Source organism: Leucopleurus acutus (assembly GCF_964270905.1).
Source record: "Leucopleurus acutus genome assembly, chromosome: 16".
In the NCBI taxonomy this organism is placed as follows: domain Eukaryota; kingdom Metazoa; phylum Chordata; class Mammalia; order Artiodactyla; family Delphinidae; genus Leucopleurus; species Leucopleurus acutus.
The window spans coordinates 1,002,359-1,029,237 of record NC_139158.1 but is presented as its reverse complement, the minus strand read 5'-3'; the positions used below and the strand labels follow the sequence as shown (position 1 = coordinate 1,029,237).

The following is a 26,879-nucleotide window of genomic DNA, read 5'->3' as shown; positions in this document are numbered from 1 at the left end:
ATCAGAACACCCCCAGGGACAGGATGGGAGGACCCGGACACCAGCTTAGGACACACGGTTGAGGGACTGGAGGTGGTCAGCAGAAGGGGAGGATGACACCAGACAGGAGGGGGGCGGTGATTTGTACATCTTCAGAGGGCAGAGCACAATCGACGAACAGATCTGACCCAACACTGGAGAGACTTTCCCACAGCCAACCCGACCAGCATTAGATGTGGCTGCCCTCGAGGTGGTGAGCTCTCCATCACTGGTGGTATTCAAGCAGCAATAGGATAGCTGTGGGTCAGGAACATCGTACAGGGTGAGCAGTTGGCCCCCCACGCTCCCGCAGCTCTTCTCATCTGATGGCCGCCATCCAGGGCTGGCTCTGCGGAGAGAGCATCTCTTTCTCTCTAAAAATGAATCCTTACTTCTCATCATTTCTGTCATGTTGAGTCCTACAGGAACAGCTGTTAAGAAATCACATTTGTACCTTCTCAGGAGCTCTCTTGAACTTGGAGTGCAAATTAACTTCATGTGATCTGAAACATAAAAGGTCGCTTCTCCCACAGATTAAAAGCTGGGGGCTGCTTGCCAAGCTGGTGAGCGTATCAGGTCCTGCGGGGACGTCTGCGGGGAGGGCCGGGCATCCACGCTGCTGCCACGTGCACGAGGACGGCTCCGCATCGTCCTCTCTCAAGGCCGTCTGCCCCGGTCACAACGTCCGCCCAGGCTGCGGCCTCTCTATCCCTGACGGCCCTTCCCTACTGATCTGCAGCCTCCGGGACTTCCAAGCTCCACACGGGCGCGCGGAGCCAGGACCCTGTCCTGCTCATCTTCCTGGCTTCTTCCTGCCTATGTTGTGTCAGAAGTGGGCAGGGCACAGCCGAGGGGCCTTCAGTCTCCCCACGCTGCACCAGGGCGGAAGCCCCCAAGTTCTCGTGTGTCCCCACACCCAAAGCCCCTTGGACGCCAGAGGTCCTGGCTACTCCCCCCGACCCCCTCCCCACCTCCCTGCCTCTCCACCGTCACCAGGACCAGAACTGCCCTTTACTGCACCCCATCCAGGATTCTCGTGCCCTCGCTCACCAGCCAGGCTCAAGGACATCACTGCCAGCCCTGGCGTTGAAATGCTAAACAGGAGTCGAGGGAACCGAGAGGATGTTCTCACTCACAGAGCCTGGCCGTCCCAACCGCTCCCCTCGCTGTGAGCTGGCTCGCACCCTGGGCTGACCTTTCTTTCACCTGTCTGTCCTCCCCACCCAGGGGCCTTGAGGCAGCTCAGGGCTCAGCCCCAGAGGTGGGAGGCATCAAGGGAACATGAAAGGATGATTGTTTTGCTAGTGTCAGGATGCTGTGCCAGTACACATGAGCAGGACTGCGGGGAGCTCATGTGGCTGGAACACGGTGGGAGGCGGAAGTGAGCTGGGCCGTGGCCTCGTGGCTAAGCATTCGGGCTCAGAGGTTGGATAGGTCTGCCTCGTGGGCCTCAGTTCTGTCATCCGTAAAAAGGTGAGCGTAGCTCCACGCCTGGTACCCACTGAGTGCCTGATGCGGGGTGCGGTGTGAGGGAGGAGGCCAGGGCGGGGCATGGACGCCTTTGGAGGGTCTGGAGGAGACTAGAAAGCGTGGGGCCACACCTCTGGGAAGGGCCTGTGTTCTCAGCCAGCTCCCTGTCACAGGTGGAAGGGGAGCATGGGCTCCCCAGCCAGTGCCCATGTGGGCTGGGGGCCACTTAGGGACAGAAGCTCACAGATTGGTTCATTTCCAATAGAAGCTGCACCATGACCACATGGGGTCCCTACAGGATTTCTAGAACCTCCAAACTGGTCTTAATTTCAAATCCCAATTACTTGCTCTTAAGGAAGAAGTTGGAAGGTGTAGCTGGGTCCAGGAGGATGGGTTCAGGGGACAGTCAGAGGGGTCAGTCCTGCCTGATAAGGCCCCTGGTTGCAGCCAGCCTTGGAAACAGCGGTCTAGCAGCTGCCCGCTGTCACCTCATTGTAGGGGCTGCTCTGGTGAGGGGACCAGGGAGAGGTGGCCTACCCTTCCAAGGTGGAGACTCACCCCCCTCAACTGACCAGACTGGGAGTGGCCATCCGTGGAGGACTTGGGGTACAGCTGAGGGACATGGACGCCTGGGTGGTCCTCATCCCCGAGATGGGACGTGGCTTAGACCAAAGCCCTGTCCAAAGACAGGCAGGAGGAACCCAGGGGGTGTAGTCTGCACGGGACCATGGGAAAGGCAGAGGGACCGGAGAGCAAAGGAGCACAGGAAAAGTCGGCCAATCCCTAACGAGCCAGCGCTCTTGTTCTGGTCCCTCAGCTGACCTGAAGCCCTGACCGGGGTGGAGAAGGCTGCTGCTACTGCTGTCTCATCATCACTGCCGTCACCACAGTCACCACCATCGTCATCACTGCCACCATTACCTCCATCATCACATAAACATCACCATCATCATCTCCACCACCACCATCACTATTACCCCTATCATCACCATTATCGTCACCCCCATCATCACTGTCATCCCCATCACCGTCACAGTCACCACCATTGTCAGCTCACGGTCTGCGCACACTCGTTCTCCCTAGGCCTATGCACACGCTGGCTCCTCCTTCCAGAACTCTCTACACAGCTTCACCTGGAGAAGAGCTACTCACTCATTAGGTCCAAGCTGGGAGAGCTCTTCATGGACCTTTCCCCTGAGAACCCCACCCCCTGTTCTGGGCACACACAGTCCCTCTTTCCCCATCACAGCACTCAGTGCACTAGATTGGAGCTGCTTGTTGAACGTCTGTCCCTTCAGCGAGGAGGTAAGCTCCTGGAAGGCAGCCGTGTGCGCTCGCGCTCCCCAGCCCTGGAGAAGGCTCGCTCCGTAACGGGTCAACGATCAGCCACTAAGTACCCCGATGGGCTGTGTCCCTCCCCGGACCAGGCGGGCCCTGGGCCAGTGTTTTACATGCACGATTTCTACCTCTTAGAGCACCTCAGAGTTCAGGCCTTGCCTACAACGACGCTGCCGTTCAGAGACAGGGACCGACTCACCCGGGGTGCGCAGCGCCTCGGAGGCCGCGCCAGGATGGGAGGCCAGGCGGCCCTCACCCAGACGCAGCGCTGCGGCTCGTTCCGCGAGGCTCCGGTTCCCAGTTCTTGGCTGGGCTCCGGTTTGCGTGGCCTTCCCAGCGTCACTCCAGAGCCTCCCTTGCTGATCGCTACTCCGCAGAATCCCACCCCGCACGCCCACAAGCTTGGCACAAACAGCCGTCAGCGCTGCCAGCGTGGCGGCACCATCATCAGAGCCCTTCCCGGGAGCCCTGGACCAGCACGCCCCACCCTGGCCTCCGACGGGGACCCTCAGCCACGGCCCCCTGCTCACCAGACGTCCACTCCAGTCCTGCCACCAGCCAAGGCGCTGGACCGCCCTGCGGCCAGCTGGAGAGTTCCCTGACCCCCTGCACTCTGCTAAGTCAGGACTGACCAGGACCGTCCCCTGCACCCTGGGGCCTGCAAAACCTGCTTCAGCAGCACCCTCCCAACAGTCCCGAGACCAGGCCTAACCCTTCTCCGTGTGTTTGGGGCGCGTGGCCGGGCACGCCCATCCCCAAGCACCCGTCAGGCCATGAAGGCCTGGACAGCCCTGGCTTTCTGAATCTTGGGTTGTAGGGGCCACACACACCGTGCACACACACGTCCACACGCGAGGCACACGGCAGCCAGGCAGAAGGCCCCCGGGTCTTTGCATCCGACACCTACTGAGCCTGCCCTGGTCCACCCCGAGGACGGCCCGCCGCCCGGCCACTCTGCTTCCCCAAATCTGCTCATCCGACATCAAGGGCTCCCAAGGGGAGGGAAACTCGGGGAACATAGTGAATCCGGAGAACCTGCATTATTAGTTCAACCTTCTGGCTGAACTGGAGTTTACACCAGAGAGTCAGCCTGGCAAGGCAGCAGGGTGCCAGCAGTTTCTCTCGGACTTGGGGGAATCAGGATGGGAAGGGGTCCCAGAGACCAAGTAACTGATGAGAAATGGAGGTCCGGGGTGGGGGGTCGTCCAGCATCACGCAGCCTCTCCTCCTCAAATCCCCCCGGGGATGTAGCAGCAGAGGGACACAGCCCTCAAGGTTGGCAAACGGCTTCCTTGCAGGAGGGCACGAGACCTCAGCACAGAACTGGGCTCCATCCCCAGTACAGCACAGCCGGAGGGACCGGGGCTGGGGGGACAGGGCCGCTCACCCCTTCTCCCCACGTGTCTGGCGTCTGCCCCACCGCCTTGTGAACAATGCCCCCACCAGGAGCTTCCCATAACCAGGGCTGTGTTTCTCTCAGCTGACACAGGAAGCGAATATTGCAGCCTAGAGGCATTTGGAGATTAGAATGCTTTAATTAATTTTTAGTGATCAATGTTCGCAAGGCCTTTTGGAGATGAAAGTCCCGCGGCCCCCACTGTGTGACTCCGCTAATGGAATAATAATCTGTATGATGGGTTAAAAACACACGGCCCAACCCCTCAGGGTCTGTGGGAAGCGCAGAGCTGCTTCCTGTCAGTGACGAGTGATACTGTCATCCGAGGAGAGAGGCTTGTCTGTGTCTCCACGGCCCTCCCCCAGGACTCAGGCCTGCTCCAGCCGGGGCGGGCAGGTGTCCTGGATGAGGAGATGCCGGTGGGGGCCGGGGGGGGGGACAGTGCAGCGAGGGGCCCTGCACCTGCCCCAGCCCACCTGCTGGCCCAGGACACAGCTGCTCAGCGAATGGCAGCCCCCCATCTCACCTGTGTCCCCACCCCGCATCGTCAGGCCCTCACACAGCTGATTCCCCGTCTCCATCCCCATGGCCTGCTCGCCTCCCCGCTGCCCCAGCCCAAATGTCCCTTCATCTCCCTTCATCAGGGACTCCCCAGGCCTGCAACCCAAGCCGGCGGCCCCGTTATTCCTCCCACAAGGCTCAGCCCCCGGAGCACACATTACGGACCTGTCGTTTCCTGTTTGTTCCCTCTCCTGCTAAACAGTGGCCTTTGTGATCATGTCACCACCATATCCCCACGCCCAGCAGAGCTCCCTCCCTGTACTGATGTGCGCTGGCTGCTTGGATGGGAGGGAGGGAAGGAGGGAGGAAACAGCACCCTTGGCCTGGGGCTCCGGCCCTCTTGCTGCAGGGCGGGAGGGGGACCCTGGACCATCTCAGAAAGGCAGGAACTGGCGGAATAGCAGCAGGGGTGCCTCTGGGCTTGGGGTCTGCAGTCAATCAGGCCTCTTCTCCTGTGCGGCCCTCTGCCAGCCCTGCTAGGTGACAGCTTCCCCAGGCCCCGAGGTGCCCAGTCCGCCTGGGCTCTGGCCTTGTTCCCAGTCTCCGGAGGGCTCCTGCCTCCGCCCCGCCAGCACTCGGCCTGACCAACAGGTCCTGCCGCCCTCCTGATAACGTCCCGGGTGCCGCTGCAGGTGAGCAGAGTTCCCTGAGGCCGAGGGCTCTGACGAGCTGCACGGAGGACGGAGGACGGGACCCAGCCCCAGCCGTGGCTTCCGCTCCTTCACGGGACATCGAGCTTCCCTACCACCTGCTCTGCCAGTGCTGTGCCCCTGACAGGGGTGCCACCCCAAGGCCATGAGCCCTCTGCGCCATAGCTTCCTATCCACTGGTCTCCTCTTCCCAGCCGAACTGGAATCCCACCTCTGCTCATCACCGTCCAGTTGACCTGGGGCCAGCCACACACCTTCCTGAGCCTGGTTCTCTGGGGACAATATGCGGACCGCACGGGGTGTGGTCTTCAGTGTTCAACAAGATAATATCACCGGGGCACCAAGAGAGCTCCTGGCACGTGGAAGGTGCTGGAAAATGTTGGTCAAGCCTGACTAATCTTTCTAGTCCACGGTGCCTGGAAAGGGAGGACAGACAGACAGATCGGGCTGCCTTCTCTCCAGCTGAGAGCGTGGCTTGAGTCCCACCGTTTCCAGGCAAAGCCCTACAGGTTGCACCGGGAGCTGCCACGCACCCCCCGCCCCCCCGCCCCCCCGCCGTGGTCAGGTTCCTCCTCCAGAAGAAGAAGGAATGAGGCAGAGGAGGACGAGACATTGGAGAAGTTGGCAAGTTGCAAGGGAGCGAGTGGATTTCTGAGAACCCCAGGTGCAGCTTAACCTACAAATGAACAATTATGGTGATGAGAAAGAAGGAATATTTGGTGAGGCAGCCTTGGGGGAATGGGAACTTGGCTGACGTGCAAGGAAAGGCTCGGGGAGACGGTGCGGGCAGGATTCTGCTCGGGGAGCGGGGGGCAGGGAGCGACCCGAGGAAGGTGCCCCCCCACCAGCCTCAGCCCTCCAGGTGCCAGGGCAGGACACCCACTGCTGGCCGGCGGGTCCAGCATGGCTGACTTAGTCACCCCCCCGTACATCACGCCCTGAGCATACACCGAGCGCCTGTGGACGCTCCCGGTGCCGTTTGCTCAGGCCCCAGTGTCCCCACCCCCGCCAGAGTCAGGGGCTCCCGGCCCCAGCCCATGGTGGTGGGGCATCACGCCCGGCACTCTCGTGGCCGGGACTCTGGGGGAGCTGCCTGCAGGTACGGCCACAGTGGTTCTCTCCACCAAGGAGCAGTCTGTTTCCCCTCCCTTGGGTCTGGGCCAGGCCCACGACATGCTTTGCCACTGGAATGGCGTGGGATTGATGTCACCCATTCCCAAGTTTGATGTGAGAAGGCCCTGGAAGGCTCCCCCGATCGGCCCTGTCCCAGTAGGGAAGCTGGTCCAGGCTTCCAAGGGCAGGGGCCCGGGAAGGGAGCCGGCCCAGCACCACGGCCTTGGGAGGGAGACTCCCGGGCTGCTGCCGCAGATGGGTGAGCCCAGCTACACCACAGGGAACCGCCAGCCCTTCTCTGCCTGGTCCTCTGGGAAGCCACCCGCCCCCAGCCCCAGCCCTGCCAACTTTGATCCATGTGGGCATAACCTTGGGCCCTTGGAGGCGAGTCTACGGCCCCTCTCATCACCCGGTTGACAGAGCCAGGCAAGAGGCTTGCAGGAGTTCCCCGCTGAATTCTCTCTACATCCTGCGAGGGCGGCTGTGCTAGGTCCCCCCATCTCCCAAGGGAGGACATTTGAGAGCTCAGGTCACAAAGCTCCTGGACGGCAGAGCCCAGACTCACACCCAGGCCACCTGTGTCCTCTGAAACCACACCCCCCTGGGCCAGACCTGAGGACCACAGCCCCGCCCTCTCCAGAGGCTTCCAGCCCCTGCTTTCACTTCTCAGGCCACTTTTGCTTCCCACCCATCCTCCCAGACCCCAGACAGCGGGCCCCCAGCTCCCCTTTCCCCTACCATCTGCCGTCGCCTCCCTATTTGCTATGTGACCCAAAGTGTCCAGGCAACCCCTCTCTCTGCACAGCACAGCGTGGTGGACCGAAGATGCTGCAAGTCCCTGCCCTCCTCCCGTTGATGTGGAGCCTGCACCCCCTCCCCTTAATCTGTGCGCTCAAGAGTGTATGGCGGGGGACCTTCCCTGGTGGTCCAGTGGTTAGGACTCCATGCTTCCACTTCAGGGGGCACGGACTGGATCCTTGACCAGGGAACTAAGATCCCACATGCCATGTGGCATGGCCACACACACACAAAAAGAGCGTACGGGGACTCAGACTCAGATACCTGTACACCCATGGTCACAGCACCATTATTCACCGTAGCCAAAAAGTGAAACAACCTCAAGTGACCATCAGTGGATGAATGGATAACAAAATGTGGTCCATCCACACAATGGGATATGATTCAGCCTTAAAAAGGAAGGAAATTCTGACGCCTGCTACAGCATGGAGGAAACTGGAAGACATGAGGCTCAGTGATAAGCCAGCCACAGGACAAACACTGCCCCAGATGGCCTCTCATCAACGCCATGTGGCGCAGAAGAACCGCCCACCCGAGCCCAGCCCGGATCCCTGGCCCACGAAGTCATGAGCTATGGTAAAATCACTGTTGTATGGTTTGTCGTACAGCGAACTGCAACACACGGTAAGTCAGACAGACCATCCAGACACTGGCCCAGGACACGACTGACCCTCTCCTGGGGCCCAGGGCATGCGGGCAGCTGGGGGCATTCAGGTGAGTTAGAAACAAACCCTTCCCTGGGGGCTCACGGCCTGGTGGGACAGGAGCCTGATGAGGGGTGGGACCCAGCTGGAGAAAAGGAAGGAAGGGTTCTTGGTGTGGCTGCTTTGGGCTCTGACCCAGTCAAGACTCTCTGAGCCTCAGTTTTTCCATCTGGTGTCTCCTCCTGGTGACATGAGGACCATGAGACATCCCAGGAGGAGATGGTCCAGGACACAGACATTCACCAGCGCCTGATGGAGTTGGTGTAGAAATACCCTCAATACCTGGAGGGGGATGGCTTTGAGGGATGCTCCACAGTGTCGCCCAGGGCCCTGAGCAGGGGGGAGCCGCAGCCGTCCACAGGGCGACATGTACCCTTCCCTGACTCACCCCCCCCTGCCCTGAGAGGACCTCCCCATGACAGCACTCCTTCTCAGACCCTCCTCTCAGGGTTGGCTTCCAGGGAGATCCCCAAGTCTTTCCCAGAACAGCCCTGATGCCTGTCTTGCACAGGATGGTACAGGGATGGGTGTAGAAGCAGACAGGTCTGCAGTCAGTTCTTCAGTGGAGCAGCGGTGCAGCCCTGGACAACCTCTCTAGAGAGGTCACCTAACCTCTCTGAGCCTTAACAAATGTCTTTAGATGGAGGGATTGGCTCCTGGGTCAGTACCAGTCTCTTCCTCGTGTGGCCCTCAGCAGTGGTCCCTGCTCTGCCCCTAGTGCGCTGTGTGACCTTGGGGGCACTCCTTCCCCTCTCTGGGCCTCAGATTCCCCCAGGTTCAGGTAAGGGATCAGCCTAAGCTGCTGAGACCCACTGAGCTCTTAGAACACAGGGTATTCGCTTAGGAAATACCACCCAGGGGGACGCTTGGCTACGGCTCTGGTTCCTCTCCTGGAAGGGATGGAAGGACAAGCCCGCTGGTTCTGGGGTGCCCCTGGGTGGGGAGCGTGGGCAGGATCTTTCCCCCGGACCCTTTGCCCACCCTGCCCTGCTCTGGGCTCCTACGTCAGCGATGGGGAAGGATGGCCAGCACTCCAGCCCTCTTGGCACTCTCGGGGCACGGCGGGTACTCCTTGGCGGGCACCCCCACCCCGTGCTCGCCTCCGCTGACCTCAGTCGCTCTAGCCTGTGACCTGGGCCCTCCAGCTCCACCCAGAACGCTTTTATCCTCGGTGCCTGCTCTGTGCCAGAGCGCCTGCTGGCTGGGAGGGGGGCACCCGGAGAGCAGCCCTGTCACGGGGATGGGGCCTCCCACCTGCCCGCCCACGGCCCCAGGCACAAGCCCCAGAGTCGATACCCAGAACGGGCTAGGAGGACACAGGACGGGGAAGAGGAACCAGCCAGCGTCTGACCCCGGGGCAGGCGAGCGGCAAACTGCCAGGTCTGCTCATCCAGGGCAGCCCCGCATCCATCCATCATTCCCAGCTGCCTGGAGAGAGAGCCCAGCTCCGGGCAGCGCGCTCTGCCGGCCCGCGGACCCCACCTGCCCTCCCTGTGACCTTGGCGCCAAGTGCACAAGTCGCAGGGGCTCGCAGACTAGGCAGCCCACCCCGGAGGCGGCAAGAGGGAAGATGGGTGTTCCCAGTTTGTGGATGGGAAAACTGAGGCTTGGGGAGGTGGATGCCTTTAGGGTCCTTCCGGGGGGATGACTGCAGGAGAGCAGGTCACCCAAACTCGTTTAGGAGTGACCATTTCCTGAGCAGAGCCACAGGTGGTCAACGCAGAGCATGGATCAGAACCTGGGTCTCTGGACCCTCAACGCAGTGCTCACCCCCCAAGCCAGGCTGCACCAGGGAACCAGCCCCCCAAGGCTGCCACGCCCTCCCTAGGTGGGAGGGGGCCTGGGTGCTCGGAGAAGGGGGGTCGGGGGAGGGCAGGAGTGGCCGTCACCCTAATGAAGCCATCTCGCCACCGTAATGAAGACCTCACGTACCTCCAATGACACTCAGCAAATCCGGGCACAAATAAATAACCCTAGTCCAATTGAATCAACCTTCAACCGATCGGCACAGCTAAACAAATTAGCCCGAGGCCCGGACGACGTTAACAGACCAGGCAGGCGGGCGCAGGCTGGGATCCTTCGGCAGGCGGGTTCATGCCGTCTAATGAGCTGAAGCCAAATCCCCCGGCGTTCATGTCTCTGGTTTCAGGCCACTCTGCTCCCAGAGCGCAGGCTGTCGGGGGCCTCGGCCCTGGGGGCTGCGGAGGGAAACCAGACCCATGGCGGCGGGAGAGAAGCGGGTAGAGGGCAGGCCGCGAGCAGGGACGCCCTTCCGGTACAGGAGAGAAGGTGCAGGAGGCTGTTGCCGGACTGCCTCCTGGGGATGCAGCCAAGTCTGATGTGCAGGGGGGTGGGCAGGAGCTGGCAGCAGACCCACCCCCCTCCTCGCCCTGCAGTGCCACCCGCACCCAGACCCGGGCTCCCCAGGAGGGGCCTGCTCTGCAGGGCCTCGTCCCAGAGTGAGTTCCCCTGCCCCCAGCCCTGTGCAGGGGCGCTGGAGCCTCCCCGGACACGCGGCGGATGGAGAAGCCCCTCTAAGGGCCCGAGGCGACGCGAGGCCCAGCGTGTGGGCAACCGTAACAGTAAGGGGCAGGCCACTGCCAGTTTCCTCGCCAGCATCCCAGCCGCGCTCTGCAAAACCTGCTGTCCTCCCAGGACCAGGACACAGCCAGCCTGACGCTCATTGTGGGGAGGGAAAGGCTCGGGCCTCGGCTCCTCCGGCGGCCGCAGCGGGGCTCGGGGCTCCTGGCCAGCCGCGGAGGCGGGAGCGGGGAAGGTGAGCTGAGCGGGAACGCAGAGAGCTTGCCCCCCAGAGCGGGTGGCCGGGACATCGGGGGATCGCTGGTGGCAGCTGACTGGCCGCCCGGGAGGGTTCAGCAGAACCACAACCTGGATGCATTAAAAAGCCCCCACTGTGTGCCCCCCATCCCCGAAGGTCTGACTTCTCTCACGCTGGAGGGTCGCCAGGACAGCCGGATGCCAAGAGCCAGGACGGAGGTACCCGCATGGCCCCGCTCGCCCCCAGCGTCCCACGGGGAGGACGGACACGAGGCACAGCAGAACAAGGGCCCCTCCAGGGGCTGTACCCACGGGGTCCCCACGCCACAGCCTCACTTTCCGATGTCACTCGTGTGTCTTTACGAAAGTGCCCAGCAGTGCCCAGGAGGTGGAGTGGGGGCCATGCCCTTCACTGGAGGCTGGCAGTTAGGAACCACTTGAAAACAAGGGGGGACTGTCAGCTGACGAGCGATGGAGGTTCATTCCCAAGGGAGCTCATCCCTAGCGGAGGTGGCAAGTCAGGCAGAGAGGGTGGTGGGCGGACGGGGCCACTGGCGCACGAGGAGGGACCGGAAACACACGCGCACACAGGTACACACACATGCAAACACTTACACACGCATGCCTGCACAGCTCACCCCCTCAACAGCCCTGCCAGCACATACCACGGGGTTCTGTTCAGATGACATTTTGGAAAAGGCAAAACTACGGGGACAGAGAAGAGACCAGGGGTCACGGGGGCTGGGGGACAGGAGGGAACTGGGCAGATGGGGCACCGCGGTCACGGTTATACGATCACACGCGTTTGTCAAAACTCAGGACGGCACACCAAGTGCATCTACTGCATGTACTTCATGCCTCAATTTTTTTAAGTTATAAAAATATAAACCTAACCTGGCCTAGAGCCCTGCTATTTATTCAGAGAATGTCAAGGCCCTCAATTCCTCAAGGTTTAGCCCCAGGGGAGGCTGGGTCCTTGCTGTCCATCCCCCCAACCCTCCTGTGCTGTCTGAGTGATGCTTTGGGGTTACATCCCAGCAAGGGGCAGTGAGAGTGCCCAGGTGTCGCCCTGACACCTCAGTGGCCCCTCCAGAAAGCCTGGGAGAGGAAGACAGTCCTCCCTGTGGAGTCTGGACAGCCTGGCGCTTCTGACCACGAGCAGGGAGGTGGGTACCTGGGTGCCTGATCTTGTTTCCCTTTTCTCTGTGGCTACCAGGAAGCTCAAAGCTAAACCTGAGGCCCAGTCATAGCGACTGTGGAGGACCCAGTGGCCAGCATGCACACCCACTCTGTGCTTCATTACGGCCTTGACAGTCCAGCCCAGCTTGTATTCCCTAGTCCTGATCTCTAACGCTCATGCTGTGGTCTGATTTATAATCCTGTTAGCTGTGAGTGCCCTACGGTCTCCCCAGGGGTTGGGGTTGGACTTGGACTTCCTGCTAGCCCTACAGTGCATAGCTCAGGGTCCGGCCCTCAGAACAAGCTCTGCAAGTGCCTGTGACGTAAATGACAGATGTCGACACCTTTGAAGGACAAAGAGGTTTGTCATTAGATGACTCTTTGGATGGGGAGAGGGAGACACGCAGAGAAGCAGGTGGGAGTGGGGGTGGGGAGAGAGACAGACAGAGGGGTGGGCAGGGGAGAGAGACGGAGAACAGAACTGGCTCCCGGCCTCTGGGGAAGAGGCAGGGGGCCAGCCCTGCCCTAGTGTGGATGGGGGTGGGAAGGCTCGAGGGGAGGAGGACACCCCCTTCCCCGGCGCAGAGGAGAACAGGGCTCCTCCGTTCCTCCGCCCACACTGGGTTCAGCCCTGTCCCTGCTCCGCAAGCTAAGAGCGTTCTGTGGCCTCTGCTGCCCCCCAGAGGTGTTCTCTGGTAACGCAGGCACTCCCCACCCAGCTCTCCCTGGGGTTGGGGGCCGCCCTGCAGCTCACTCCTGCCAGACCCAACTCAGATCCCGGCCTGGGTTCGCCTGGGGGCTCTGGGTGCATCTACAAGGTGCAAAATCCCCTGCCACCACGGCCAGGAGTATATTTCCTTCTTTCCCCTTTTTATTTCTTTTCTGAAATATGCTAAAAATTCAAATAGTACAGAAATGTGTGACCATGGAAACTGATAAAAGTCCCAACTAATTCTTCACCCCCACCACGCCAAAATGTTACGTCTGTGACAAAGTGTCATGACTGAGCTTTTCACCAGGCAGTAGACCCTGTGTTTCTAGGACCTCTTTGCTTATAGGTCCATCTTATTTTTCAAAGTTCTTTTTCTAGGGGAGTATTTCCACCTTGCTTTCAACCTCCTTTGAAATCTTGCCTGTTCCGTTTGTCGGGGTGGAGTTACTCCTGTTTCTCCCTGACTGCCTTGACCTTGAGCTGTTTGCTCATCATTGGTCTCTTCTCTGCAGTGAGGTGGTGGGCATCTGGGGGTCCCCTCACACCAGCTCCTAACAGAAAATGTTCATTGACTGAGTGACCAAGCAAACATTTCACCCCTGGATGGATGGACGGATGGATGGACGGATGGATGGACACATGGATGGACGCATGGATGGATGAGCGAGCTCAACACTTTCAGAGAAAGCCCCCAGCGATGCAGTGCAGGCCCAGGCAGTGGGAAGCACACCTGTGAGCACTGAGGAGCTGAGGTGACAGCACCTGGGCAGGACACTGGCCACACCTGCTGTGCACAGAGGCTGGCTTCACCCTGGATCCCTCTGTGTACTGGGATATTGTAGGGTATGAACATGTTAGCTATTCTAACAACAACAATGGTATCAGTAAATTTCAGGAAAGAAGAAAAGAAATAAGACTCCATCTACCGGGACTTAGGTGTGAAAAAGTGAATCCAAAACCTCCGAGTGCCAGACGCTTGCCCACCTGTTCCATCACTCAGCTGCCCACTCCCCAGACATCACTTGGGACCCGGCTGAGCTGCAGCTTCCTGAGGACGGCTTGGCGGCACCCAGCTGCGAAGAGCCCTGGAACCTGGGCCCCAGCCCCACACTGCCCCCCCGGTGCTCGCCACACCTGTCAGTCCTGGCTCCGTGTCTGCCCCCCTCCCCACCATGGGCTACAGGACAGGGCCCTTGGACCCTCGGCACCCACACAGGCTTAGGTCACTGAGCACAATATTCTAAAGGCTCATCCAGGACTTCCCTGGTGGCACAGTGGTTAAGAATCCACCTGCCGATGCAGGGGACACGGGTTCAAGCCCTGGTCCGGAAGATCCCACATGCTGCGGAGCAACTAAGCCCGTGCGCCACAGCTGAGCCTGCTCTCTAGAGCCCACGAGCCACAACTACTGAAGCCCGCGTGCCTAGAGCCCGTGCTCCGCAACAAGAGAAGCTACTGCAATGAGAAGCCCGTGCACTGCAAGAGTAGCCCCCACTCTCAGCAACTAGAGAAAGCCTGCGCGCAGCAACAAAGACCCAACGCAGCCAAAAATAAATTAATTTTTAAAAATTGCCGTCTCTCAAACCACTAAAAAACAAATTTACAAAAAGAGGCTCCTCCACGTTGTAACAGGCGTCAAGATCTCCTTCCTTCTTAAGGCTGAACGAGTTCCCACTGTAGGGACAGACCACACTGTGTGTCCGTCTGTCTGTGCACGGACACTTGGGTTGCTTCCACTTTCTGGCTACAGTGAATAATGCTGCTGTGAACGTGGGTGTGCATGTTGACATATCGCTTCAGGACCCAGCTTTCAATTCTTTTGGGCAAACCCAGAAGTGGAATTGCTGGATCACAGTGTTTTGAGGAACTGCCACGTGGCTTTCACGCCACGGCTGCACCATTTTACAGCCCGTGAACAGTGCCCGAGGGCGCCGATTCCTCACACCCCAGCCAGCACGTGCTTCCTCTACGTCTGTGCGTGCACGTTAGCCATCCTAATGGGAGTGGCAGGCCTGCATTCAAAGGCGGCGCCTGCTTTCGGTTGGGGTGAGAGTTTCCTATCGTTTGTCTGCTCTTTGCTTGAATCATTTACTTGCCCTTCTTCAATTTACACAGCTTAGGATTCACTCATGACACACGGTTCCAAGAGTGTAGACAAACACACAGTCCTGCAAACACCATCACAGCCAAGATACAGCAGATCCCTCATCCCCTGGCGCCCCCCCACTGGCATTCAAACCTGCCCCTCACCCCCACTCTGCAACCACTGATCCATAATGCTGCCTTTCCCAGAACATCACATGAATGGACTCGCGGAGCGCACTGCCCTCTGTGCTCGGCTTCCTTCCTTCCTTGTACTGTTTTGGGGTCCATCCACACTGTCACATGCCCAGAGTAATGACCTATCGCGTGGATGGACCCCAGTTTGTTACCCGTTCACCTGCTGGGTTGTGTTCCGTTTTTGGTCACTATGAAGAAAGCCACTATGAACATAATTGTTGGTGTGGACATAATTTTCGTTTCTCCTGGGTAAATACCCAGGAATGGGATTGCTGAGTCACATGGTAGGTGTATATTCCCCTTTATGAGAAGCAGCTAAACTGCTTTTCACAGTGCCCGCCCTGACTGGTCCTCCCAGCAGCAAGGCAGCGACGCTCCAGTTGCTCCCAGTTCCTGCCAGCACTTGGTGTGGCCGGACCCTGTTGAGTTTAGCTGTGTGTTTCGCTGGGGACACTCTAGTGGGATTTAGCCACATCTTCTGTGGTCATCAGTTCACCTCGACACACAGAACCACAAACGCTGGGATTTGGAAAGGCCTTCAAAACACTTTGAGTCCAGGGCTTCCCTGGTGGCACAGTGGTTAAGAATCTGCCTGCCAATGCAGGGGACACAGGTTCGAGCCCTGGTCTGGGAAGATCCCACATGCCGCAGAGCAAATAAGTCCACGCGCCACAACTACTGAGCCTGCACTCTAGAGCTTGCGAGCCACAACTACTGAGCCCGTGTGCTACAACTACTGAAGCCCATGTGCCTCAAGCCCGCGTTCCGCAACAAAGACAAGCCACTGCAGTGAGAAGCCCGCGCACCACAACGAAGAGTAGCCCTGGCTCGCTGCAACCAGAGAAAGGCCACGTGCAGCAATGAAGACCCAACACCAAAAAAAATAAATACATAAATAAATTAAAAAAAAAAAAAAAACACTTCAAGTCCAGTCTCCCCAGCGCAGACATCCTGGTACCGTCCTTAGCCCCGATGACCACCTGGTCCCAACGCCTCCACAGGGAGGGCGATCACCACCTCCCATGGAAGGCCCTGGCATTCCTGGAAAGTTCTGTTGGTCAGAAAGTCCATGTGCTGTGCCCAATCTACCTTCTCAGAACCTCCATGTGGTACAGGCCCTGGGCCCAGCCCACAGACACAGAATGGGCCCTCAGGAAGGCGGGCCCGCCCCGACCTCCCAGCCCACTCCGCTCCCTCCCTGCTCAGACAAAACCAACTCCAGTCCATCCCCCAGGGCCCTGTCCCCATCAGAGGGCAGGAGCACAGAGGAATGGATCAGAGGCACCTGGAGGCCACCCGGCCAGTCTGCCCATTTTACAGATGAGGAAACAGAGGCCCGGAGCAGGGAAGGGAATTGTCCAAGGTCATCAGCAAGTTAGTGCCAGGTCCTGGGGGCAGGGTTTGGGTTTCTTTCCACTTCATCCTGCCCCCTCCCTAGCCCCACCCACCACTCTGGACCCACTGCTTTACACACCAACTTGAATGCGATCCAATTGGGCAAACGTTTATCAAAGCCGCACGCTGGCTTTCCGTCCTCTCCCTGTAAAAGAAAAGAGTACGAACAATAACCAGCCTGGCAGGCTTTGTCGTTTGGCTTGACATGGGGCAACAAGACGGCTTCTTATCAGGGGAAATAACTTCTTAAAATATTGAAAGAAAGGCTTTCAGAAATTGCACATGGATTAAGGTTTCATTTATTAAAGAACTAAACAAACAGTGCAAGATGTGGGTACAAGGCAGTTTTCAATATTTCTAACGAGGGCAGGAAGCCTCACTCCAGGAACAGAAAGATTGTAATATTTGAGCTTGACTAAGTTCGGCAGAAAACAAAGTGACAAGCTAAACTCTCAATTCTGTGCCCTGCTGGAATTAGGTCCAAAAATAGAGCATTTTCTTTGTGTTGACCATGTGACGTTAAATAAAAATACTCCTGCTGACATAAAACTCCAAAGCTCAGGGCACCCCTAGGCCACAAAGCGAGCGCCTGCCCCACAGGGCACCACCGGCCTCCACGGGAAAGTGATGCTTTCACTTCTGACCCTGGGCAGCAGGCTTCTCAGAAATGATCTTTAAATGCTCCCTGGGAAGAGGATTTATGCCATTTCTGGGTGAACAGCTCCCTGGACCCTTATAAACTGGGCTCAGTTTTAATGGTATTCATTCATTTCCCTCGGGAAAAATTCGAATTTCACGTAGTCTCAGGGTTTTGTTTCCGTAATAAAACATAAGTGATTTTCAGTGGGTTGCCTTTAATCTTTATATCCTATCCCTTCCCTCAACTTGGATAAACCTGGTTTATAAAAAATTAATTGTTCACTATCTTTTTCTAGATAACTGGGTGCAGTAAAAGGTCGTTTCTGTGTCCCGGAGCCCCTGGTTAGAACTGTCTTACTTCCGAGCTGCTGCTTAGTCACGGGTCTTTGTGACCGCTGAGCACACAGACACTGTGCCACACAGGTGACTGCTGGGCATGCAGCCGCGCCACAAGACCAGGTCGTACCCGCTGGGGGCAGAGAAAGGCCAGTGGCGAGGCTGGGGGTAACAACCAGGGTCCACAAGCACCAAGACCCTCTGCCCTTGGCTGCAGGGCTGCCGAGCTGAGGGAGAGCTGCAGACAGCCCTGAGGCTGACCCCGGTCGCCGTGCTGGGCCTCGCTGCCTCTGCAGCTCTCGTGCCAGCTTAGGAATTTACGTCCTGTCACAGAAAGACCCAGCTTCGGTATCATCACAGCCTTTCTCCAGAGACGGGATGGTGGCATTAAGGACCTCACAGCCCTAACGGTTAGGGGACTGGGCAGGTGGGTTTACATCGCCCTCCTGGTCTTTCTGCTCCTTGCAAAAGCCTGGGCGTGGAGAGGCCAGAGCCACCCATCACACGAGGGCCTGTGCGTGGGGCACTGCCAGTGGATTCCAACGACCCATGAACGGAAGGAGACTCTATCAAGCGCGCTGTATGTGCCAGGCCCTAAACGAGGCCCTTTTGCAAATGGGATGTCATTTAATCCTCCCCATTACTGAACAAGCAAGAATGGGTTTCTCCAGAAGGAACGAAGCACTGACACAGGCCACAACATAGATGAACCTCGAAGGCTGAGGGAGAGAAGCCGACATGAAAGGCCACAGAGTGTGAGCCCGTTTATAGGAAATGCCCAGGACAGGCAAAGCCGTAGGAACAGAAAGTAGACGAGTGGTTTCCAGTGGGGAGGTCTAAATATTTGGTACTTTCCACTACGATCTCTTCTTTGACATACATTATTTAGAATTATTTTTTAAACTCCCAGATGCATGGGAAGTTGCTTTTACATTAACTTTTTTTTTTTTTTTGGCCGCATTGCATGGCTTGCAGGATCTCAGTTCTCCGACCAGCGACTGAACCCACAGCAGTGAAAGCGACGAGTCCTAGCCACTGGACGGCCAGGGAATTCCCAACAGTAACTTTTTTTTTAAACAGTGATTGGTTCAAGGACAGGCGCGCGACCCAGGTTGGTCTAGGGAGATTCAATCCTGGGACTGTCGCTGGATATACGGGGAAGGGACAGCTCCTGCTGTGGAGGCTGTTGATCCTACCACAGCACGGGGACAGCCCGTGTGAGAGTAGGGCCCACACGCCCGCACAGCTGAGAGGCGGAGGAAGACATCACGCGACGCTCTGGGCCTTTTCAGCCCACAGAAAAGCCCACCTGTGCTCCTTCTGGGGCAGAAGGCGGTTTCACATCTGTGTCTGTCACCTCCACTTGAAAAATCCTATGGCTACAGCTTCCCTCACTCATTCCAAAATATCTATAATCTAAATGTCAAAGATATCTGATGGCTGTGTCTCAGGCCCGCCTCACAAATGTAATCTCCGACAACTGCTACCCAGCGCCTCTTAAAATACCGGCCAAGAGAAGTGACAGTGATTATTAATTTATGTAAATAAAGTGGTTCTGGGACTTCCCTGGCAGTCCAGTGGTTAGGACTCGGTGCTTTCACTGCCGTGGCCCTGGGTTCAGGCCCTGGGTTCAGGCCCTGGTTGGGGAACTAAGATCCCGCAAGCCTCAAGGCGCGGCTAAAAAATTATTTTAAATTTAAAAAATAAAGTGGTTCCACCTATTACCATGTCTCACAAAAACTTAGAAGGATGTTGCCTCTACGAGACTCAGGCAAACCCTGGCAAAGCCTTACCCATTCCGAGACTGTGCTACCCAGGAGGTCCTTTTGGTCCAAGTTTTGGCTACCTGGGTACCTGCGGTCAGGAGGCTGCAGGGGAAAACAGATATTCTCATAGCACAGAGAGTTTCACGAATGAATTGACCATTTACATAACTGGGCTCCACTCAAACACCCCTCCCTGTATAGCTCCAGAATCTCTCTCTCTCTCTCTCTCTCTCTCTCTCTCTCACACACACACACACACACACACACACACCCAACACTGAAAGGCCTGGGAATCATGTTGTGAGGCTGTGGAAGTACAGTGCAAATCAAGTCAAATTGTAAATCTTATGGAAGATGCAAGATTTCAGAAAGTCCATAAATGGAATAATACTGAGGGATGTTCAGATCTAGCCCAAAGCAACTGGCAAGAGTGGGAGGGCCTGGCCGTGCAGCTGAGGACCACGAATGTGACAAGGTAATGACAGGCTGCTGCTCCCACAGGAAGTGACTCGAATATCAGAGAGGCTCTTGGGGAAGTGGAAGGCACTCTTGCATATTTTAGCGCAACTGATCCTCTTTCTTCATAACGCACCTGAGAAAATCACACATGACGTGAAGGAGAATGTGGAGAGCTATCACACAATTTGTTGGAAAAATTATGAGCCTGCCAAATCAACACTTGATTAATTCCTTGTCGGTTCTACAAATTAACTTATAATTGCATTCAGAACCTAAGTTTCCTTGAATACAAGACAAGTGCAAGATATGCCCCCCGTTTTTCCTTTCTCACGATAAATTCTCAAAATCTTTTGCCCCACCATTGACATCATTACTATTTGATTCCCATTTTAAGTGAATTCACTTGAGGGACCTTCCTTTCCAGTCTGATTTCCATCTTGCACTGGAGAATGGTCAGTGGCAGGCAATGAGCACCTGCTCCACTACTGTAAGTGTGTAAGCTCTGCCCACACATCCACTTAGGCTACCAAGAAGCCTCCTCCCCGGACTGCCACCAGCCCACCCGAGGACAGCCTTCGCACCTCGTTTCCTCCAAACTTAGTCTTTATCGAAGATCTAGACCAAAACACAGCCAGTGTCATCAAAACATCATCCGCTTTGTTCTTCCAACATCTCTTTTATAAAAGTGATGAGCTTATTTCAGACTTAGGGTTCTTTTGTTTTTTTGTTTTTGGTGTGGGGAGGGTCAGATTTCTTGTACCAATCTGCCTACAGAGAGAGAATGCATGAATTGGTGAATAAAAGTAAATGAACCTTTTAGAGGTTTCACATGGCAATACATTGGCAATTGGCTTTTGGGGTGTGTGGGGGGTGGATGTGTGTTTAAATTTAGAACCAACAAAAAATTAGACTCTCCTGAGAAATTGATATGTTTCTTCCTTTTTGAGTATTGGAACCACGAACTCATAACCTTTCCCACTGTGAACTGGCTGCAAGAAAGCTCAAAAAACAAGTTTCCTCTTGGTTTTTATGTCTATTCTGATAATGTTTTGTAGACTTGCCTTTTTCTTTTAGGCCACCAGAAATCACTGTGGAATGAACATGCTTCATTTGACTTAATTACATCATGAGAAAAGGCGGTAAGGGCATGAGGGGTCCCAAAGCTTCCTAAGGGGTTAAGTGATATGGACAGACCAGGCTGGGGGTGGGGTAGAGTGTGCCCTGACAGGCCTGTCAGGGAGCCGGAGAGAAAGCCTTCTGAGTGTGCGGTTTTGAAGGGTGTTCATCCCCTCAGGAAGAGTCTCAAGGCTCAAATTACTGCAGTATCAGGCAAGACTCCCCACCCTGCCAATACCACTTCCAGCGTGGAGAAAGGGAAGATATGCGGGGGGCTGGGGGGCTCTCTGAATCCCTGGGAGGAACCAGAAATCATCCTGCTACAGGGCAGCACTGTCCCTCGTCTTCCCCTTTACCCGGAGCTGCGTTGAGAGACCAGTAATTAAGGGTAAAGGTCCGAAGCCCAGATCCAGCCCTTATCAGCTTTGTGACCTTGGGCAAGTTCTTTGAACCTGAACATCTTGTCTATAAAACCGGGAAAATAACAACTCTACTTAATGGGGATGTTAAGATTAAATGAGTTACTATAGAGAAAGCACTTAGGGGCTTCCCTGGTGGCGCAATGGTTAAGAATCCGCCTGCCAGTGCAGGGGACACAGGTTTGAGCCCTGGTCCGGGAAGATCCCACATGCCGCGGAGCAACTAAGCCCGTGCACCACAACTACTGAGCCTCCGCTCTAGAGCCCGCGAGCCACAACTACTGAGCCTGCGCTCTAGAGCCCGCGAGCCACAACTACCGAAGCCCACATGCCTAGAGCCCGTGCTCCGCAACAAGAGAAGCCACCGCAATGAGAAGCCCACACACTGCAACAAAGAGTAGTCCCCTCTCACCACAACTAGAGAAAGCCCGCGCGCAGCAACGGAGACCCAACGTGGCCCCAAATATAAATAAATTAAATAAATAAATTTAAAAAAAAAAGAAAGCACTTAGAACAACGCCTGGCACATACTAAGTGCCAAATAAATGTCAGCTATTCTTATTATGCCCTTGGACATGGGAGGATATCCCAGATGGGCTTCTGAGGGCAGAATCCCCTGGCACTGCCTAGAGCGGTTAAAAAGCCTTTGTTATGACGCTGACAAAGATTCTCTCCTACACCAAACTCTTTTTCAACCAGGCCTCCCCTTTTTGGACTTCTGCATTTTCCAATTTTAGCAAGAACTGCCCTCGCCATCCTCCATATCTGATACCCTCCCCCCCAGGTCTGATCGGTTCCTCAACCCCCACCGACCCCCAGGTGGTCTGATACCGCCCAGGCCTACCTTCAGCGAGAATCCTGCTAGGTTTCCTTGGCTAGAAACCCCCAACCCCCTGATGTTTCCTCTTAGTAATTTCCCACCCACTGACCTAACTAACGCTGCTCCTTGGCTGTAAATTCCCACCGGCCCCTGCGGTTTTAAGTGAAAAATGTCACCTGCCATAACAGTAAACAAAGGATGTTGCAACCTACAAGCCATCCCGTCACAGCCCGCGGACGTTGCACCCTGAGGGGACTCCTCAGGGTGGAAAGCAAAAGATACTGGCCCCACAGAGCTGAGGTGCACATCAAAGGAACGATCTCTGTGAGTCCAGACTCTGGCATCTTCCCATACCCAGAAAAGCACTAAATTCCTTAACTCGAGGTGTCTGGTTTTCTTTAATGCACAGCGTCTTCTGACGTTCCGACTACCCGGTGTTTGTTGTCAAAGCCCCTAAGTACCCTGGATCCTCCCTTACCTCTTCGGAACAGTCCCTGAGTTAGCTGAGATGCTGTGTCCCGGGCTTAAGTCCTCAGTCTTGTCCACCGAATAAAACGTAACTCTCAACTTTTAGGTGGTGCATTGTTTTTTCAGTCCACACGGTATTCGGGGATGACTGAGGTCTCCTGTGCCCTATGTCAACGGTCCTGAGTGGAAGGTTTTCAGCGCTTTAACTGCCCTCCGGCCCTGCTTTTCTCTCTCAGCTCCCTGTGCTTCTGTGAGGGTCCTGGAGCCCACGGCCAAGGGGCCCGAGACCCCATTCCTGAGGTTCCCCGACCAAAGAGCTGCAGGGTCCCCGGCAGGAAGGCCCGCGGACCCCCTTCTGGAGAAGCCCCAGGCCCCTCGACTGAGGGCCTGGAACCGAGGAGCCGAGGCCTGCAGGTTGGGGGGGGGGCGGTGCAGGTCCTTCCCGCTGACACGGCACCGAGCCCGTCCCTGCCCAGCAGCACCAAAGCCCGCTGCCCAGGGCCCGGAAGCCGCCAATGGGACCGGAAGCCGCCGGCGGGACCGGAAGCCTGAAGCCGCACTTCCGGGGGGCGGCGGAGCGAGCGCGCAGGCCTGCGGCTCGAAGGGCGGGGTTTGCCGGGGGGCGGGCCCGCATTGCCCATGTGCGTCACTTCCGGGCGTGGCGCGGTGAGCGCGGGCTGCGTGGCGGGCGGCGGGGTTGCTGGGTATCTGGCAGGGCCGGACGGGGGAGGAGGGGGTGGGCGTCCCCACGGGCCCCGGGCGGCTCCAGCCGCCCTCTGCCCTCCGCCTTGGTGGGGGTGCTGCTTCTCCTGTGGGACCGATGGTTTCCCCAAACGCAGAAAACGAAACCTCAGTGTGCGGACTAGAGGGGTGACGCGGGCGCCGCCCCCCGCTCCGCCGGGTTTCTGCACCTGCGGCGCTTACTCCCCCCCGCCCCCACCCCCGGGCGATGGCACGACTGAGGCCCCCAAGACTCAAATGAGAGCCGTTGGGATGCGGTGGGGGTCACAGTGATGCAGGACGGCGGGGACCGACGCGTGGGGAAGGGGAGTTCTCAGCTGCCTCCAGAGGCGAAAGTGTATTTTGACATCCCGCCTGTCTGTTTATACGTATGTGTCTAGTTAAGGGATCCAGAAAGTTCCGGGCGAATGAAGCCGTATGGATGAACAGGCACAGGCTTTTGAATGGGCCTACTTGTGTTTCTGTTTTAATGCCCAATAGTGCCTATTCTTGGAGCCTCAAGGCTACCTGCCATTGATCGATTGACTTTTTTTTTTCTATCTTTTTAACGTAAACTGAAGGCGCCATCGAGCAGTCCCAGCTATGGAAGGTAAGCCACTGGTGATATCGAAAGAGAAGACTGCAGTGGTGTGTGGGGTCCCCACCCAGGTGGTCTGTACAGCCTTCAGCACTCACATCCTGGTGGTGGTGACCCAGTTCGGGAAGATGGGTACCCTGGTCTCCCTGGAACCCAGCAATGTGACCAGTGACGTTGGCAAGCCCGTGCTGACCACTAAAGTCCTTCTCGGGCAGGACGAGGTAAAGTGGTTGGGAAGGGCTCCCCGTGCCTGTAATTTGTCTGTACGGGTGTGGAGCATCTGGTAGGCGAGACCTGCCTCCAGCCCAGGACAGCATTTTCCGCAGCCTCCGTGCACTTGAGGGCATCCGCCTGCCCTTGGGGGCTGCTGTTCCCGGACGAGCTGATTCTGTAATGTAGGCCTTCCCTCGTTCTGACCCTGTCATAGCACGTTATGGTGGTGAGTGCCTACTCCGCTCAGGAAAGATCACCTGTGACATTTGACAGGGTTTCCCTCTGCGGACCCACATGGGTCCTTCGAGAGTAAAAATAGCTGGAAGAGACAGGAGCCAGAAAGCACTGAGGAGACAGATCTAATGATGCCCCTTAGCAGTGTGTTTATGGCTGGAGTGTCTGGAGGGTCTTGTTGAATCTGAATCGCTGTCGCGCTGGACTTACCGGGTGGTGCTTTAATGGTGGTGTGGGAAGCCCTTCTGGGTCCCTCAGGGGTACTCGGTTAAGGCATTAAGAAGAAAACAGGTTTCTTGCAGTTAAAGTGGTCTCTCCTTGCCTTCGCCAGCCTCTCATCCACGTCTTCGCAAAGAATCTGGTGGCGTTTGTGTCTCAGGAAGCTGGAAACAGAGCAGTCCTTCTCGCCCTAGCCGTAAAGGACAAGAGCATGGAGGGGGTGACGGCCTTGAAAGAGGAGATCCGGACATGCCAGGTGTGGTGACCGCGGAGTAACCACCCCTGCTGTCCAGCAGGGCCACGTGGCAACTCAGACGCCCTCTCAAGGATTTGAAGACCCTCCCTCAGTCAGAAGGAGTGCCTTTATCTGGTTTTGGTCCTTGAAGCTGGAAGAAACATGCATGTCTCGGGCCGACTTTGGTTTGGGGGCTGACGTCACCTGTGGAGGGAGGACGTGGAATGTGTCCTGGGGCGTTGTAAGCAGTCCGCCCTGGGTCCACACAGTTGCACATGTTTGAGAATTGGCGGAACGAGTCATGGCACTCAGTGTGCAGACGAATTGTTGGGGGAAATTTTTTTTTATTAAAAATAAATGTGTATCCCAAAACACTGTCCTTAACAACGCTACCAAACTTCAGGCACATAGTGTACGTTCACTGTGGTGAGCCACAGCGGGGAAGAGAACCCTTCAGGCACAGTGTACGTTCACTGTAGTGAACCACAGCGGGGAAGAGAACCCTTCAGGCACAGTGTACGCTCACTGTGGTGAGCCACAGCGGGGAGGAGAACCCTTCAGGCACAGTGTACGTTCACTGTAGTGAACCACAGCGGGGAAGAGAACCCTTCAGGCACAGTGTACGTTCACTATAGTGAACCACAGCGGGGAAGAGAACCCTTCAGGCACACATGTAGGTTCACTGTGGTGAACCACAGCGGGGAAGAGAACCTGTTGGGTGAACACTCGGCTCCCGGCATCCGGCTTTGCTCGCACTCTCATCCTGCCCCTCTGCCCGTGACTTCTCTGAGCCTTCCGTTCCACAGACGCTGCTCGAGTTCTCACTGTGCGCTGGTACCCTAGCCTCCGGAGCCACGTCCTTGAAGGCTGGGGGCAGACGTGCGTCACCCCACGGGCACAGGGTCAGCTGGGGAGGGCCCGCGTGGGGCAGACCAGGCAGCGCCCCACTGCCCAGGGAAGGCTCTGTAGCAAGGGGATCCTGACGCGGGAGGAGGGTGTTTCTAGCAAAGGCCAGGGGGCGGGAGAAGCACAGATTGTAGGGTGTTGGGGGCCGGCTGAACGTGAAGCCCGAGGGCTGGGGACAGGTGGCCAGGGCCTTCTGTGTTTGCTGAGCCCTTGGGACTTGATCCTGAGCTGCGAGGAGCTACTGAAGGCTTCCAAGTCAGGCTGGGTTTGCCCTTTGGAGATACCCCAAGGGTTGGTGGAAGCGCAAGGCGAGGCTTGCCTTCAGGACAGTGTGTCTGCCACAGAAGACGGCCTGTAGGTGCCCAGGCCTGGGACCCACCTGGGCTCCCTCATCCCTCCAGATGTGGTGACCTGAGTCACTGGTCGTACTAGAGACCAGACCAGTAAGTCTTTGTGCCGTTTGACTCTTAGTCTCGTGAGAAAAGAGGGGCAGCAGGAGAGTTGAGGTGAGAGCCGGGGTCTGGAAGCAGAGACCAGCTGGGATCCTGAAACGGAGTGGGCAGCTAGGATGCCCTTCCGGGGAACACCGGGGGTGGATCCGAGCGTTTATGAGATCAGAAAGGATGTTTTAATTTGGTTTTCTTGGAACCAAAAGCCTCTGGAATCCTGAGTCTGATTTTATTTATTTATTCATTTATTTTGCAGTACGCAGGCCTCTCACTGTTGTGGCCTCTCCCATGGCTCACGGGCCCAGCCGCTCCACAGCATGTGGGATCTTCCCAGACCGAGGCACGAACCCGTGTCCCCTGCATCGGCAGGCGGACTCTCAACCACTGCGCCACCAGGGAAGCCCCTGAGTCTGATTTTAGAAACCCCTGCTGAGGACGGGTGATGGGAGAGGCTGCACTGCTGGTCCAACTTGAAAAGAACTTAGTGAGTTTGTTGAAGGTGGGACGGAGGAAAGCTGTCTTCAAGGGCTCATTCCTTCAGCAGCCTCCCGGGGGGGACCATCAGCCTGCAGAGCTCACGTCCCCTCTGGGGACAGTCGGGTAAATCCACAGGTGCACACCAGGCACTGGAGTAAAGGAGATGTGCGGGGCGTCAGCAGGTCCAGGGGGCGGGCAACCCCTGGAGAACCGGCACCTGGGCCGGGGGCAAGGGCAGGGCACCGTCCGATGACACTGCAGCACAACCGGCCAGGAGACTCCTCGCTCAGAATCAGCCTGTAATTATGCACACCCCTCATCTAACAATCAGATGTGACTGTCCGTGGAAACATGCTTCTCTCGCTTGACCAGCGGGGAACCTGAACCGTGGGTCGGGCTCCAGCTTGGGGCTA

General features: G+C 57.0%; 1 protein-coding gene and 1 long non-coding RNA gene across 3 annotated transcripts in view; one reads left to right on the top strand and one right to left on the bottom strand.

Annotated features, from left to right (window-relative positions):
- LOC309973168 overlaps window positions 1-22,896 on the bottom strand; it is a 40,862-nt gene extending 17,966 nt beyond the window's left edge. The window contains exons 1-3 of one of the 2 annotated variants that reach the window (XR_014326815.1): window positions 22,426-22,896; window positions 19,161-19,235; window positions 16,472-16,537 (exon numbers count right to left, since the gene is read on the bottom strand). This is a non-coding gene — a long non-coding RNA (uncharacterized lncRNA). Of the gene's footprint in view, window positions 1-16,222; window positions 16,538-19,160; window positions 19,236-22,425 lie in introns of those variants that run through there. The other variant, XR_014326816.1, reaches the window with a different exon arrangement.
- Window positions 22,897-23,057: 161 nt separating this feature from the next.
- On the top strand, window positions 23,058-25,007 carry PSMG3 (proteasome assembly chaperone 3). The gene is made up of 3 exons (XM_082857090.1): window positions 23,058-23,081; window positions 23,717-23,954; window positions 24,512-25,007. The coding sequence occupies exons 2-3, from the start codon at window positions 23,739-23,741 to the stop codon at window positions 24,662-24,664; spliced, it is 369 nt and encodes a 122-aa protein (XP_082713216.1). The 5' UTR covers window positions 23,058-23,081; window positions 23,717-23,738; the 3' UTR covers window positions 24,665-25,007.
- The last annotated feature ends 1,872 nt before the right edge of the window (window positions 25,008-26,879 follow it).

Excerpts from the sequence above, each read along its gene's own strand:
- PSMG3 (XM_082857090.1), top strand. The coding sequence starts at position 23,739 with ATGGAAGGTAAGCCACTGGTGATATCGAAAGAGAAGACTGCAGTGGTG. Across the intron at positions 23,955-24,511 it reads TCCTTCTCGGGCAGGACGAG|CCTCTCATCCACGTCTTCGC; the intron begins GTAAAGTGGTTG and ends TGCCTTCGCCAG.